This window comes from Acanthopagrus latus, chromosome 2 (assembly GCF_904848185.1).
Source record: "Acanthopagrus latus isolate v.2019 chromosome 2, fAcaLat1.1, whole genome shotgun sequence".
Taxonomy (NCBI): Eukaryota; Metazoa; Chordata; class Actinopteri; order Spariformes; family Sparidae; genus Acanthopagrus; species Acanthopagrus latus.
The window spans coordinates 5769632-5781906 of record NC_051040.1 but is presented as its reverse complement, the minus strand read 5'-3'; the positions used below and the strand labels follow the sequence as shown (position 1 = coordinate 5781906).

Here is a 12275-nt window from a genome sequence, read left to right as displayed (position 1 = left end):
AAAAAAAAACCACAAAAAAAAAAAAAACAACTGCAATCTGCGACGTTTACGGTCCCGCCGAGTGTTTCATCATTAAAAGTTACAATAGTAGCAGGTACTTCCGGGTTGGGAGCTCAGCCAGGCTGACAGGATTCAGTCCCACTTGTCGCATGGAGTTGACCAGCATGTCCATCCAGCTGCAGCCGATATCGACGAATGGGAACGAAGAACGGGTGAGTTCACCAGATAAATGAGAGTTTGTTTGGTGTCCTGCCAGGTTATAATAAGAGTTACACTGTAAAAGGCTCATGAAAATGACATAGAAAACACTTGTAATAATAACAAGTATACTAGGTTATATATGCTATTGAATGTTGGCTGATACATTAGTGTTTTTTTAATATCACAATTATCATTAGAGCTGAAAGCATTAGTCGATTAATCAATAAGTTTACTGACAGAGGCAGTTACTTTGATAATCAGTTGTTGGTTTGAATAATTGTTCATGGAAAAATCCCATACAGTCTCTCTTTGCATTTTTTTATGTGATTGTAAACGTTATATGTATAAAACTTTGGATTTAGACAGTTGTAGGGTTGCAGCGATATACCAGGTTTTGAGGAAAACCGTGATATTAAACTGAACTAATGATATTCATACATACTGTCCGCATACAGTATTGAAATGCACCGTTGAAGTGTTATTTAGAAAATAAGATATTAAAAGCTTATATTATGTCTGTCAGGATATAATATTTTTGGGGGGATTTGTAATAAAGTGTGTGTTTAACCAAAAAAAATCATTTGAATGTAACTAATAATGATAATTGTGATAATTTTGTAATACCGTGATACCCTGATATTTTATTATTATTATTGTACCGTGACTCGTCTCATTCTCATACAGTTGAAATTAAGCAACTTGGAAATAAATATACATATTTTTTTTAAAATAAAGAATAAAAAATCCAGAGATGTCTGGATAATGACAGTAATCTGTAGTTACGGCTCTGTGTGACATCAGTTTGCACAAACTGCACACATTTCCTTTGTGGTGCTCACAGTAACATTTCCACCCCACCAGGTGACAGCAGGTAATGGAGACAGTGTGGTCTGCGACATCCCTGATGCAGCAGCAGAAGCAGAGACAGACTTGTTCCTTCCAGTGCAGGTGAGTGAGTATCTTGCGTTGGTTTTGTTCAGGTTCATCGGCTGTTTAAAAGATAAGAATCACACATTCTGTTGGCATGAATTTCACATTTCTGTGTGAAAGGCAAAAGAGGGCTCTTGTCTCTGTGGAAACGTTCTTTTCTGAAATGAATCATGACAGTGAGTGAATCAACATGCTGTCGTCTAGCTGACGTATTCCCTTTTTAAAGGAAGGAAAGTGACGTACGGTGTGTCTGCTCCGTCTTTTCAACAGACTAACGGATGCAATAGGGGAGCGGTGCCCAACAACCATGCAGCAGAACATCAATGTGCTCCGGAAGTGCTAAACAATACTCAAGAGGTATGAAGACGGTTATTAATAAATGTTATAAATGTGTTGCGTCTTGGGCATTTCCTTCTTCCACATAGGATAAAGGAAGTGTAACTTTGTGGCACCATGTAAAAACTCACTGAACTTTTTTTTTTTTTTTTCCACATTCAGCCCCTGGTTACTCTTCTCGTAACTCTGGATAACTTCTTTTATGCTCTGTTCGTTATGAATCATGTCCCATTCAATTAATACGCCACATAAAATCTATCTAGATATCAAATTTGAACCTGTATGGGCTGTAGACATGTCTTGACAAGGCTATTTTTTGTTTTGTTTTTAGAGCTTTGTGTTCAGGGTAAAAAGAGAGCTGAATGAGGTCGTCTATGAGTCCGAGAATGCGAAGTGCAAAATCACAGTATGGATGATCATCGCCCTCATCATTTCGCTCATCGTTGTTGTGATTATAATTTCTATGGCCGTGTGCTCAGGTAAGGTTTCACCATGAGAGAGAGGTCAGGTTTCATTTATGACATCTAACACTTTGTGTACAACAATGGAAAGCTAACGATCACACAATGCTCCGATTTCAAACAGCTGTTACTTCTCCAGTTTTGACCCAGTTTTCTCTTTGAGCAGCGATCCACAAGGACCCGGATGAGGACTTTGACCCTTCGTTGTTTAAAGTTCCAGTGTACTTCAGTGGGAGTTTCCAACTTCCCAATCTTGTGTTCACAGATGAACTTCTCACCATTTCTTCCAATAAAAGCCAAGCACTCGCCGCAGGCTTTCAAGAAAAGGTTTGTCATAGTAGAATGTGCCTGCAATCAAATATTTAACTTTTGTATACACTGTTTATTCTTTTGCTGTTGCATCAGTTGTTTCCTGTAACCACACCCATATTATCATGATGAATAGAAAACTGACTGAGTTTTTTAGCCAACTTGCCCCCTTTTCTTCTTTCTTTTTTTCATAAAAGAAGAAAAGTCAAACTAAAATGTTAATATATATATAAAATACGTGTGCAGGTGAGGAAGCCAGTAAAATAGATCAATTAAAGAATGCACGCAACGTAAGTTATCAAGTAAATATAAGGAAGTAAAAAGTACAATATTTCCCCCAAAATGTCGTGGAGTGGAAGTATAAAGTAGCAGAGGCGGTAGAAGTACCTCAAAATGGTACTTATGGCAGCACTTGAGTAAATGTACTTAGTTACATCGCATCACTGGCAGTGACTCAGTGGTTATGTAGTAGTTATGTTACTAAGGTAGTTTGTTTTATGGTATTAAACACATTTCATTGCAAGTAACCTCAGTGTTCTTTACATTGAACACATACATTACCAAGCAACATGTTTACAGATAGATGTGATAAATAAAACGCAAGAAAAAGTGTATGAAGACTTGCTTCTAATTCGTAACTCTAACTTCCATGATCTCATTTCACACTTCAGTCTGACAACTGTGTTATTACGTCCATGTAACATCCATTACTTCCACACAGCAAAGCCTCACAAAACAGAAACCTCTTCATAAAAGCTGCTGCTGAAAGCCATCTGTAGCTGGTCTTTTCTTAGAGACCACTGAAATAGAAAGCTGTAATAGATCTAACGGTGAAGTGAAAGACAGATTGTATCAACCAAAAACATTTCATTCTCATTGTTTTTCTCTGCATGCCTCATCCTGCCCCACCCAGCTCGCTGACCTCTACAGATCCTCCCCTGCTCTAGGACGCTATTTCTCCAAAGCTGAGATAAATTCTTTCAGGTAAACACACTTAGTGGTTCTGGGCCACATTTTGGGGGGTGGTTAACCTTTTGTCCTTAGCACATTTCCCTTGGAAAATGCGCTGAGTTTCAGCAACTTGTTTATTTTTTGCTCTCCCCACAGAAACGGTTCAGTCATGGCTGACTACCAGCTGGAGTTTCTCATGCCTGAAGAAGGGCAGGATCAGCTGAGGAACTTCACTCTGAGCAGGGAGATGGTTTACAACGTGTTCAGACAGTTCCTATATGACCAGGAGCCAAATGAGTCAGAGCCGATGTACATAGATCCTGTTTCCCTAAAAATGTCTGTAAGACACCAGTGACGCTGACAGATCAGTGAGCAAATCTTACTTCAAGACACTGAGATGAACGCCAAACTTCCTACAGCAAGGTGTGTGGTTAAAACACAAGACTTGTCAGACATCTGTGTGATTCTCCCATGAGTCTGTACTCCTTTCCCACAAGTCACACAAACCCACATTGGCTGCAGGTCACATGGAAGATCTTGTTTGTTAATTAAAAATTCATCCGTAGTGTGGGGAAGTTTCAGGTAACATGGACTTCTACATACTGACAAGAAAAAGCTAACAAAAAGCTGCATGTATGACGTATTTTTCATATGGTATTTGAGATTTTATTGTGTATTACTGTAATGTGCCTACACTTTTATGAAGTGTATTGTAAGTATTGATATTAATGTAAGCGCTTTAATTATTTATATTCGCTGACTTTAACTGTGATTCATTCATGACTTTTTGTACAAAACCCGTGGCTGAGTACGTGTTTTTAATGGAAATGCAAGTGTTTTATATTTGCAGATCAGTGTCATTACTGTTCTCCTTCACCGAACACGTTTTGCAAAACAAAACTGTTGCACGCTCATAGATAATTTGCCTGGAGAGCAACAAACAGTAGGAAAATCAGCCTGAGAGAACTGTGCAGCCTGGTGGAGCAACAATTTTGTAATTTCCGTAACAAATTATATTTATGATCCATGTACAGTACATCACGGAAAGCGTCACATTTGTTTTGCATTTCTTTGAGTGTTTATTATTTGACACGTGTCATGGTTCAGCCTTCATCAACCTGCTGCAGGCCTTTTTATAATCACCTTTGTGGTTGAACAGTAGAGGGAGTGCATGTCCCACATACAGGTGAGCAGGTACTCCCTCTTTTCTGTCCACACTGATCTATATAATTCTGTTGAAAGCAGCACAGGTACAACAATGTCATTTACGTCACCATATTGTACTTTGCTAGAGCTGTGACGCAGCTTGAGAAGTGACTAAAAGAAGACGGGAAAAAAAGGGGAAAACCAAATACACAAAACCTAAACTGAAAGGAAAACAAAAGAGAAGGAGACCAGAAGAACTTTGTCATTTGGTGGAGTTAATGTGATACGTCGAGGCACCATCATACTTGAGAGATTAAATTAGGGCAGACATACTATATGTAGTAATTACAGGCAGGACTAGGTTGATATTTTCCCCTACAGTTGTGCTCGTTGCAGATTGTTACTATATAAAATCAGTAGTTGTAAGTAATATGTTTAGCAGCTAAAGCTGTAAGTGTGTCAGGCTGCAGTCTGTTTCCTGCCAGTGATCATGTCAACACTTCTGTCTCTCTAATAAGATTACAGCTGTGATTAATGTTTATGCCAGATCACCTGCCCACAGACAGTGAGTTTTCCAGCAGATGGGTTTTAATTAGTCTTCATGGCAGCTGGTTGAGGGTTTTTTTTTCTTTCACGAGTTCATTTTTTGGGATAAGAAAACATCTGATGGTACTGGTTTGATTAAAATAATCATGTTCTGTCAGATAAAGAGTGTTTTTTACAGGTCCAGTATGTATCGCTGCTGAAACTGTGCAGTTAACGTGAAGCTTGAAATAAGTTTTTACAGTCATTCAGTTACAGTTTAACTTCAGAGTCAGTTAATTCGGACTCTGATTCCAGGATACCGTGTAAACAAGGCTGACATAGTGACTATGCCAAGTATTGGGGTTTTATATAACAATTACTTATAATATAGTACTGTACTATATTTTGGCACTTTACTTGAGTGTATTTTCCATTGTATTCTCCACTCCAGTTCTAAGGAAATATTGTTTTTTTGTTGTTGTTTTTTATTTTAGTGTAGTGCATTTAATTGACACATTTATTCACTAATTACTTTGCAGAGTTTGATCAATGAACCCAAAACAGACAATCAAGTTATGTTGTAATATTATAGATGAAGCGAAGATTAAATGCACAACCTGCCCGGCAGAAAGTAATTCACTTTTGCTAATACTTCTGTACTTTTACAAAGGTAACATTCTGAATGCATGACTTAGACCTGCAACAGAGTATTTCTACACTTATCACTATTAGTTAAAGATCTGAGTACTTCTTCTACCTCTGTGTGGAGATGGTAGTGGTGTTTATTAAGAACATTGTATTCCTAATTACATACATCTTTTTTTTACTGGTGAACACGATTTGAGAAGATTTAATCCAATACACAGCTGAGTTTGATTGAAGATATAATATCGGGTACTCTGAAAAGAATTCTTAATCGTACCGTATATGGAGGGAAATAGTCATCCCTCAGCCCCCTCCCCCCCTTTTTGAAGGGGAAGACTTCCACACTGCGTGACAGCCACATGCTGGTCAAGAGTTCAAGCTGAAACAGCTGTACATCAGTTGGATGAACAAGCTTCTTATAAACCCAATCACTCCACGTGCTTGTGAAACCTTCAAGTATTGCAAAATATTGTAAATACTGCTATAAATAAGCAGCACATCTCTGTTAACACTGGATTTATTGATTCAGACTGCATGACTTTAGTTGACTTAAGCTGCTCTGTAGATAGGGAGGGTATTTCTGCAGGTGATTAAACTCTTTCTGTTAAACTAAACACTTTTTTTTAACCTGCTGGCAGCAGTGAGAGCTCATGTGTTATTGCAAAGGGCAGCAGTGTGGATCCTGGTAGTATATGCATGATAGCTGCCTGGGTTGTGTGTGGCCACTGGCCGTTCATTTCCTCAATCCTATTTTGAGAATTGTCAATCGTCTAAAGCCAGATTTACTTTAATTAGAACACTGAGCTTTGATTGCCTGATTGGTTTAAGCAGCACTTCACAAGTCTCAAGGCTTCATCGTAGCCACAGTTCTCAAAGGTCTGCCAAGGGTCAGCAGTGCTGGTTAAACACGTATTTGTATGTTACGTTTTTCTTTACTGACACCAACTCAATTAAGGTCTGCTCCTCAATGCCTCAAGTGTAAAATGATTCTCATCTTAAAACTTGAGTCATTTGAATATTATGTCTTATGGAATTGTTATATATTAATTTCAGGAGGCAGATAAATGCATCACTGTAATACATAACACTTTAGTAAAAAACACCTTAAAGCACATCATGTTTATGTTTCCCAAAGCTTTATATGTATTAAATGAATAAATACAAGTATTTTAATAGGTCTGAATTAAGTAATGTGATAAAAAGGTTGTTGTTTTTTTTATCAATAAACATAATTAACAACTTGGCATTGCCCTTTATATTGAACTCTTGTAATAAGATTTGATGGAAAATGTATGTGTAATTAATAGTCACTATTTTTCTCTGCAAGAAAAATCACACAGAATACTTTAAAAATATCATAAGTTTACCTGATGGAAGAACGTATAAAGCTGGAACAGGGTGAAAATGATTTGATGCTTTGCACATTTTCAGACAGGTGAGGGAATTTTGACCTGCAAAGAATTAAGAGACCACACAACCAAATACACACACACGCACACACACACACACGCACACACTCACGCACGCACGCACGCACGCACGCACACACACACCAGATCTGGATCTTATTCTAGGTATAGTTAGAACACCGTGACCTGTAGACCTAAGAGGTCTGACTGGATTGTAGTAGTGAGTCCTGAGTAGTTCTGTAACAGGAAATGCACATTTTTCAGTCCTTCAGTTTTTCTGTCACCAGGAAAACTAAAAATACTTTTATCAGACAGTCTTAACATTATTAAAATTTGAGATTTTGAGGTGATTAGCTCTCATGTCCCTCATATATTTTTAAATTACTGTGAAGCTGCACAGTGTCATGGACTCTCCCACAGCTCCCATCCTGTCTGACCTGTGCACAAGCAGCTGCCTTTTCAGTCTTGAACTGCTGTTGTTAGAATTTATAATTACCTACTGCTGAGGAAGTTATGTTTTCACCTGCGCCCATTAGTCCCATAAAACATGGATGGATAGGTCTTGCTCCAGAATAAGACTCTATTATCTTCTGGTGTGGATCCAGTTACAGGAGTGGATCCAGGATATTTTTCATGCTTTCTTAAACATTTTGAGATGTGTTTTATGTGACATTTTTGTTCATTTCTCAAGGAATAATGCATGGTTCTGGTTCTGGTGGCTGATATCTATGAGTGAGTGTTATGAGATGTGGATCCTAGATTTGGCGAACTTAAATTATGGCTGGTTTCAGTTCAGGGCTATGGAATTTGACAACCACCAGCCCTGCAAAAGACTTAATCTGCAGATCAGATCCTCTCACAAACGTGCACACCTCAGGTCTGGTCTTATTGTAGGTACAGCTAGAACACCATGACCTATTGACCTGATTGTTGAAATGAGCAGGTAAAACATGTACAGTAAAAAAGTACTGTATATCTGACCTTATCTGAATATCTGCACTGTAACTGTTACTGATTGGTTGACATGCCAGGAAAACATGCTAATTTTAACTTCACTGAAAACGTTTTTTTGTGTTACGTAGCTTGTTAAATTGTTGCAAGCCGGCACATAATTAAGCTCGACCCTGCAGCACCCCTCAGTCCTTCACTGATGGAAGCAGAACCTGAACCCTGAGCACCCTTGCTGTTGAAAATCAAGCTGTTAAATATACTGATGAATCAAAATAGCAAAGATGTTCCTTATGTTTAAAAAGCATAAAAACAGGGTAAAACATGACAGGCCTGCAGAACCTGAACACACCAAGTCTCTAACTTATTTTACATTTCTCTTTAAAAATCTACATTTTCTTTCTTTTTCTTTTTTTTTTTTGAAAATGTTTGTTGCATGTTGTATCATTGCACATTTCACCTGTTTATTCAATGTACCCATGACTATATTCATCATGAAAAATATTTTTTATGTAATATTTCATAAGAGGCTTAATGTGTGTTTTGTGGGTCAGAAATATCCCCTCACCAGTTTATGTATAGAAATAGGTTAAGTCTTTTCCAAGAGGAGTTCCCTCAGTTAATACCCAGAGGAATCCCACAGGTGTGTTATAATCTTTGCGAGTGTGTGCAGCTATGTGGGCAAATTTAGAGTACATAATTGCATGCAATAAGATATTCAAGTATGCACATGAGAGTACAAACTAATAGAGAGTAGTGATAGAAAGGTCTTACTAAAGGGTAATGTTCAACAATGTGTGAGCAGAAGAGAAACAAATAAAAAAAAAAGTAAATAAAGACTGTAATAAAAAGAATGTGGAAGAAAAAAAGAACAAAGAAATTCACCTTTGTCTCAAAAAAAGCTCCAACCTGAGTGAGCTCCCCTTGTTGTACATTTGAGTGCCAACTGATCGTAGGCCAGCCCCACTTCAGTCAGAGAGCTTGCAGCGTCTTGATGTTCTTGGAAGACTTTGGCTGTTATCCCATTATAGGGTTATCTCTCCTTTTGGAAGTCCCGAGACTTAAGATGCGATCATTGCAGGAGGATTCAGCCAGACCTCACTGTCGCCACTGCCCTGTGCACCCACCTGCCTCGCTCCCGTCAACCTCACTGTTGGCTCTCTGCAGTATTTCTGGACGGAATCGCACCTGAGGAGGAATAATGGGGAGCCACTGCTCCAGCCTGGATGATATCATGGAGGAGGACATGCACCACTGGTACACTAAATTCATGAGGGAGTCTCCTTCAGGGCTCATCACGCTCTTTGAGCTCAAGACTATGCTTGAAATGAACGGTATGACAGATGAGGCCAGCAGCTACGTGGACCAGGTCTTCTTCACCTTTGACATGGACGGGGTAAGAAAACACCTGACAGCTACACCTACACCAGACCAACACCTACATCAGAATTACAGGATTTACAATATCTGTAAATATCTATCATTGTTTCCTCATATTTGCCTCTACGCACACAGTTATAAAATGCCATAAGACACAATTAAGTCTTTTCAAAACCATAATTGAAATAATTCCTTTTTGTGTGGCCTTCCCCTGACCTCATCTTTCACGTGTCTTTTTGCAGGACGGCTATATAGACTTTGTCGAATACATCGCAGCTATCAGTTTACTACTGAAAGGAGAAATCAACCAGAAACTAAAGTGGTACTTTAAGCTCTTCGATCAAGATGGAAATGGGAAAATCGACAAAGAGGAACTTGAGACTATATTTAAGGTACAAGGCATTTTCTTTCAGTGTTTCATAATCTGAGTTTCCCAGAACTGAGGAACTGAGCAGTTCAGTTTCGTGCTTCGTGAAGATTAGCCCCTCTTCTCTGAGAGGGCAGATTTGGGTTTAACTGGCCATGAACTAGACATGACATCTAATCCAAGCAACTTCTTACCTAACCCTGGGATCTAAATATGGCCCTGCCCGTTTAACCCGACAGATTACATGGTACCTTTTCACCTTGTCACACCATACTGACTGTTTCTGTTCAGGGTGATGCGTGTCATTGTTGTAGTGGTTGTAGCTGTGTTAGAATTTGTTGTAGGTGTAGTAGAACCACTATACATTTATTTTTAAAACACTTCTTGCAGTTATTACCTGCATTAAAGTAATAACACAAGGTTAATGAGGAAAGGTAGAGCATTTGATGAATATATGACAAGACTATTGTGACCCCTTTAACTTACAATTAACTGTGTAAACTCTCCTATCAGGCTATTCAAGATATCACCAGAATTTACGACATACCCCCGGAAGAGATTGTGACTCTCATATATGAGAAGATTGATGTGCACGGAGAAGGTGAGGAAGATCAGTCAATCTAAGACTAATGTAATGTTCTTGGTTAGAAATAATGTTACCAGAACTTACTCATCAATGTAAGCATCAATAAACAGTCTGCTAGTCATAAAACCTTTGCTTCATCTTTGCTTCTTGTGTCCTCAGGTGAGCTGACGCTGGAGGAGTTTATCAGTGGATCTCAAGAGCATCCCGACATCATGGACATGCTCACCAAGATGATGGATCTTACCCACGTCCTGGAAATCATTATCAAAGGTCTACAGAAGAAACCTGTGGAATGAATCAGTGATCAACAAGCTGGACTATGTGGAGAGTCGGTATCATTTTTGTGTGGATTTTCAGAAAGCAGCGGTGTTGAGGAAAGAAAGAGTGACTGATGAAGAGCAAAGTCCCATCTCGCACCACACAGAATGAACTGAATGAACTGACTGAGCTGTCCCATACAGATGTGATCTGTGGGTGTGTGTGTGTGTGTGTGTGTCACCCGAGGGAAGAGGAGAACGTGTCCTCCTCCCTCTGCTTGCGCTCTCACATGTGTCACTCCTGTTTTGTTAAAGCTTACAACATTTGAACAGGTGATGAGTTTGGAGAATCTCAGTGAACGGAGGCCGTCTGACTTTCAGGCACAATGTGAAAAGCAGAGTTGGTTTCTTACTAAGAGTTATAATGCATAAATTGTTCTTATAATTAATTCATAATTTGGAATCTGACTAACATTTAAATTGCTGTCAGTTAAAGTGCAAAACTCTTTCTTACAGAACCTCATTACTGAAAGCACTATGGCCACTTCCTGTGCCATCTGTGCCCTAATTACAGTATTTGGGTGTTAGTCTGTTGAAAGAATTTGCCTAAAACAGTGACTGTAAGTATTTTGATTACATGTACATTTTCCACCTGAGGCCATGTACACAAGTTCATAGGTGTTTTTTAAAACAAAGCTTTTTCTACGCGTTTTGGCCTTATGTGCACACGTGAACGTCATTTCAGGTAACTGAAAATTGAGTTTCTGGAAAACACCTGCCTGGGTGCACATGTTCAGAAACACCATTTTCAGTGTTTATGAGAAGACAGAATTTTTTTCTTGATTGGCCAGCGCAGCCGTATGGCAGAGGTTATATCGCCACCTGTTGCTCTGGCGTGTGCTTGACAGCCTGCATTTGAATTTTCAGACTTTTTCCAGAGACGGAAAAAAAATGCATTTTTAAAAATACCTGTGTACGTATGGACTAGGTCTAAGTCAATTACATAAGTTCAACGTAAAGAGTTACATTCAATGTTTTTTTTTCTATCAAGTTGAGTCACTGTGTATACATTTAATAACTAGACATTTGATTTATTATTGGAGATAGAATAACCAATTTAAATATATTGCACTCTCCCTTAACTTTATAGGTTAACTGCATTTATTTAATTTTCACACTGACTCAACATGATAGAAAAAAATTGCACTAAATGTGACAGTTTAAGTGTAATAAAACATATGTAATACAACTAGATTGAAAATGTACATATCATGAAAATACATATATTTTTTTATGTTTGATTAACATCTAAAACTCTCCCTGAGATTGTTTTGTTCTTTGTTTTGTGTCGTTGTTGTTGTACTGTTGCTTGTATTCAAGGTGATTAGTAACTGAATGTGCATGTTGTGACTGAATGTAAAATGATCTGACATTGAAATGTAATGTTTTACAACAATTATGGACACTATTTTGCCTTAAAAATGACAATGTTTTTTTGTTAAAAAGGTTTCATTTCCTTTAAAGAAAAAAAATCTTCACACTGATTGTATGATAATTTCATTTTCACCAGATTAAGATGCCGGAGTATCAACTGTAGATGAGGTGTATTCACATTGCACAAACTGGCCTATTGTTTCTTGGGAGTTTACCACATGATTATGCACAGTGCAGCAGCAAATAGGGGAGGCTATATGTTTAAAAAAATCAGGATCGAGAAAAAGAAAGCGAAACAATGTTTTTCACATATTACATTAATTTGCTGGTTTAGACTCCTGACCAATAGAAATGCTCATGGACACCTTTTGTGCACAGGAGCACAAGATC

General features: G+C 38.3%; 2 protein-coding genes across 2 annotated transcripts; both read left to right on the top strand.

The window, feature by feature from the left end:
• Nucleotides 1-84: 84 nt before the first annotated feature.
• Nucleotides 85-6747, top strand: LOC119005215 (TPA-induced transmembrane protein homolog). Its single transcript, XM_037072791.1, has 7 exons — nucleotides 85-212; nucleotides 1063-1149; nucleotides 1402-1488; nucleotides 1799-1946; nucleotides 2095-2255; nucleotides 3151-3221; nucleotides 3345-6747. Exons 1-7 carry the CDS (start codon nucleotides 150-152, stop codon nucleotides 3541-3543), a joined length of 816 nt encoding a protein of 271 aa, XP_036928686.1. The 5' UTR covers nucleotides 85-149; the 3' UTR covers nucleotides 3544-6747.
• Nucleotides 6748-8968: 2221 nt separating this feature from the next.
• On the top strand, nucleotides 8969-11530 carry guca1c (guanylate cyclase activator 1C). The gene is made up of 4 exons (XM_037077558.1): nucleotides 8969-9257; nucleotides 9484-9633; nucleotides 10122-10209; nucleotides 10354-11530. Exons 1-4 carry the CDS (start codon nucleotides 9063-9065, stop codon nucleotides 10488-10490), a joined length of 570 nt encoding a protein of 189 aa, XP_036933453.1. The 5' UTR covers nucleotides 8969-9062; the 3' UTR covers nucleotides 10491-11530.
• Nucleotides 11531-12275: the final 745 nt, after the last annotated feature.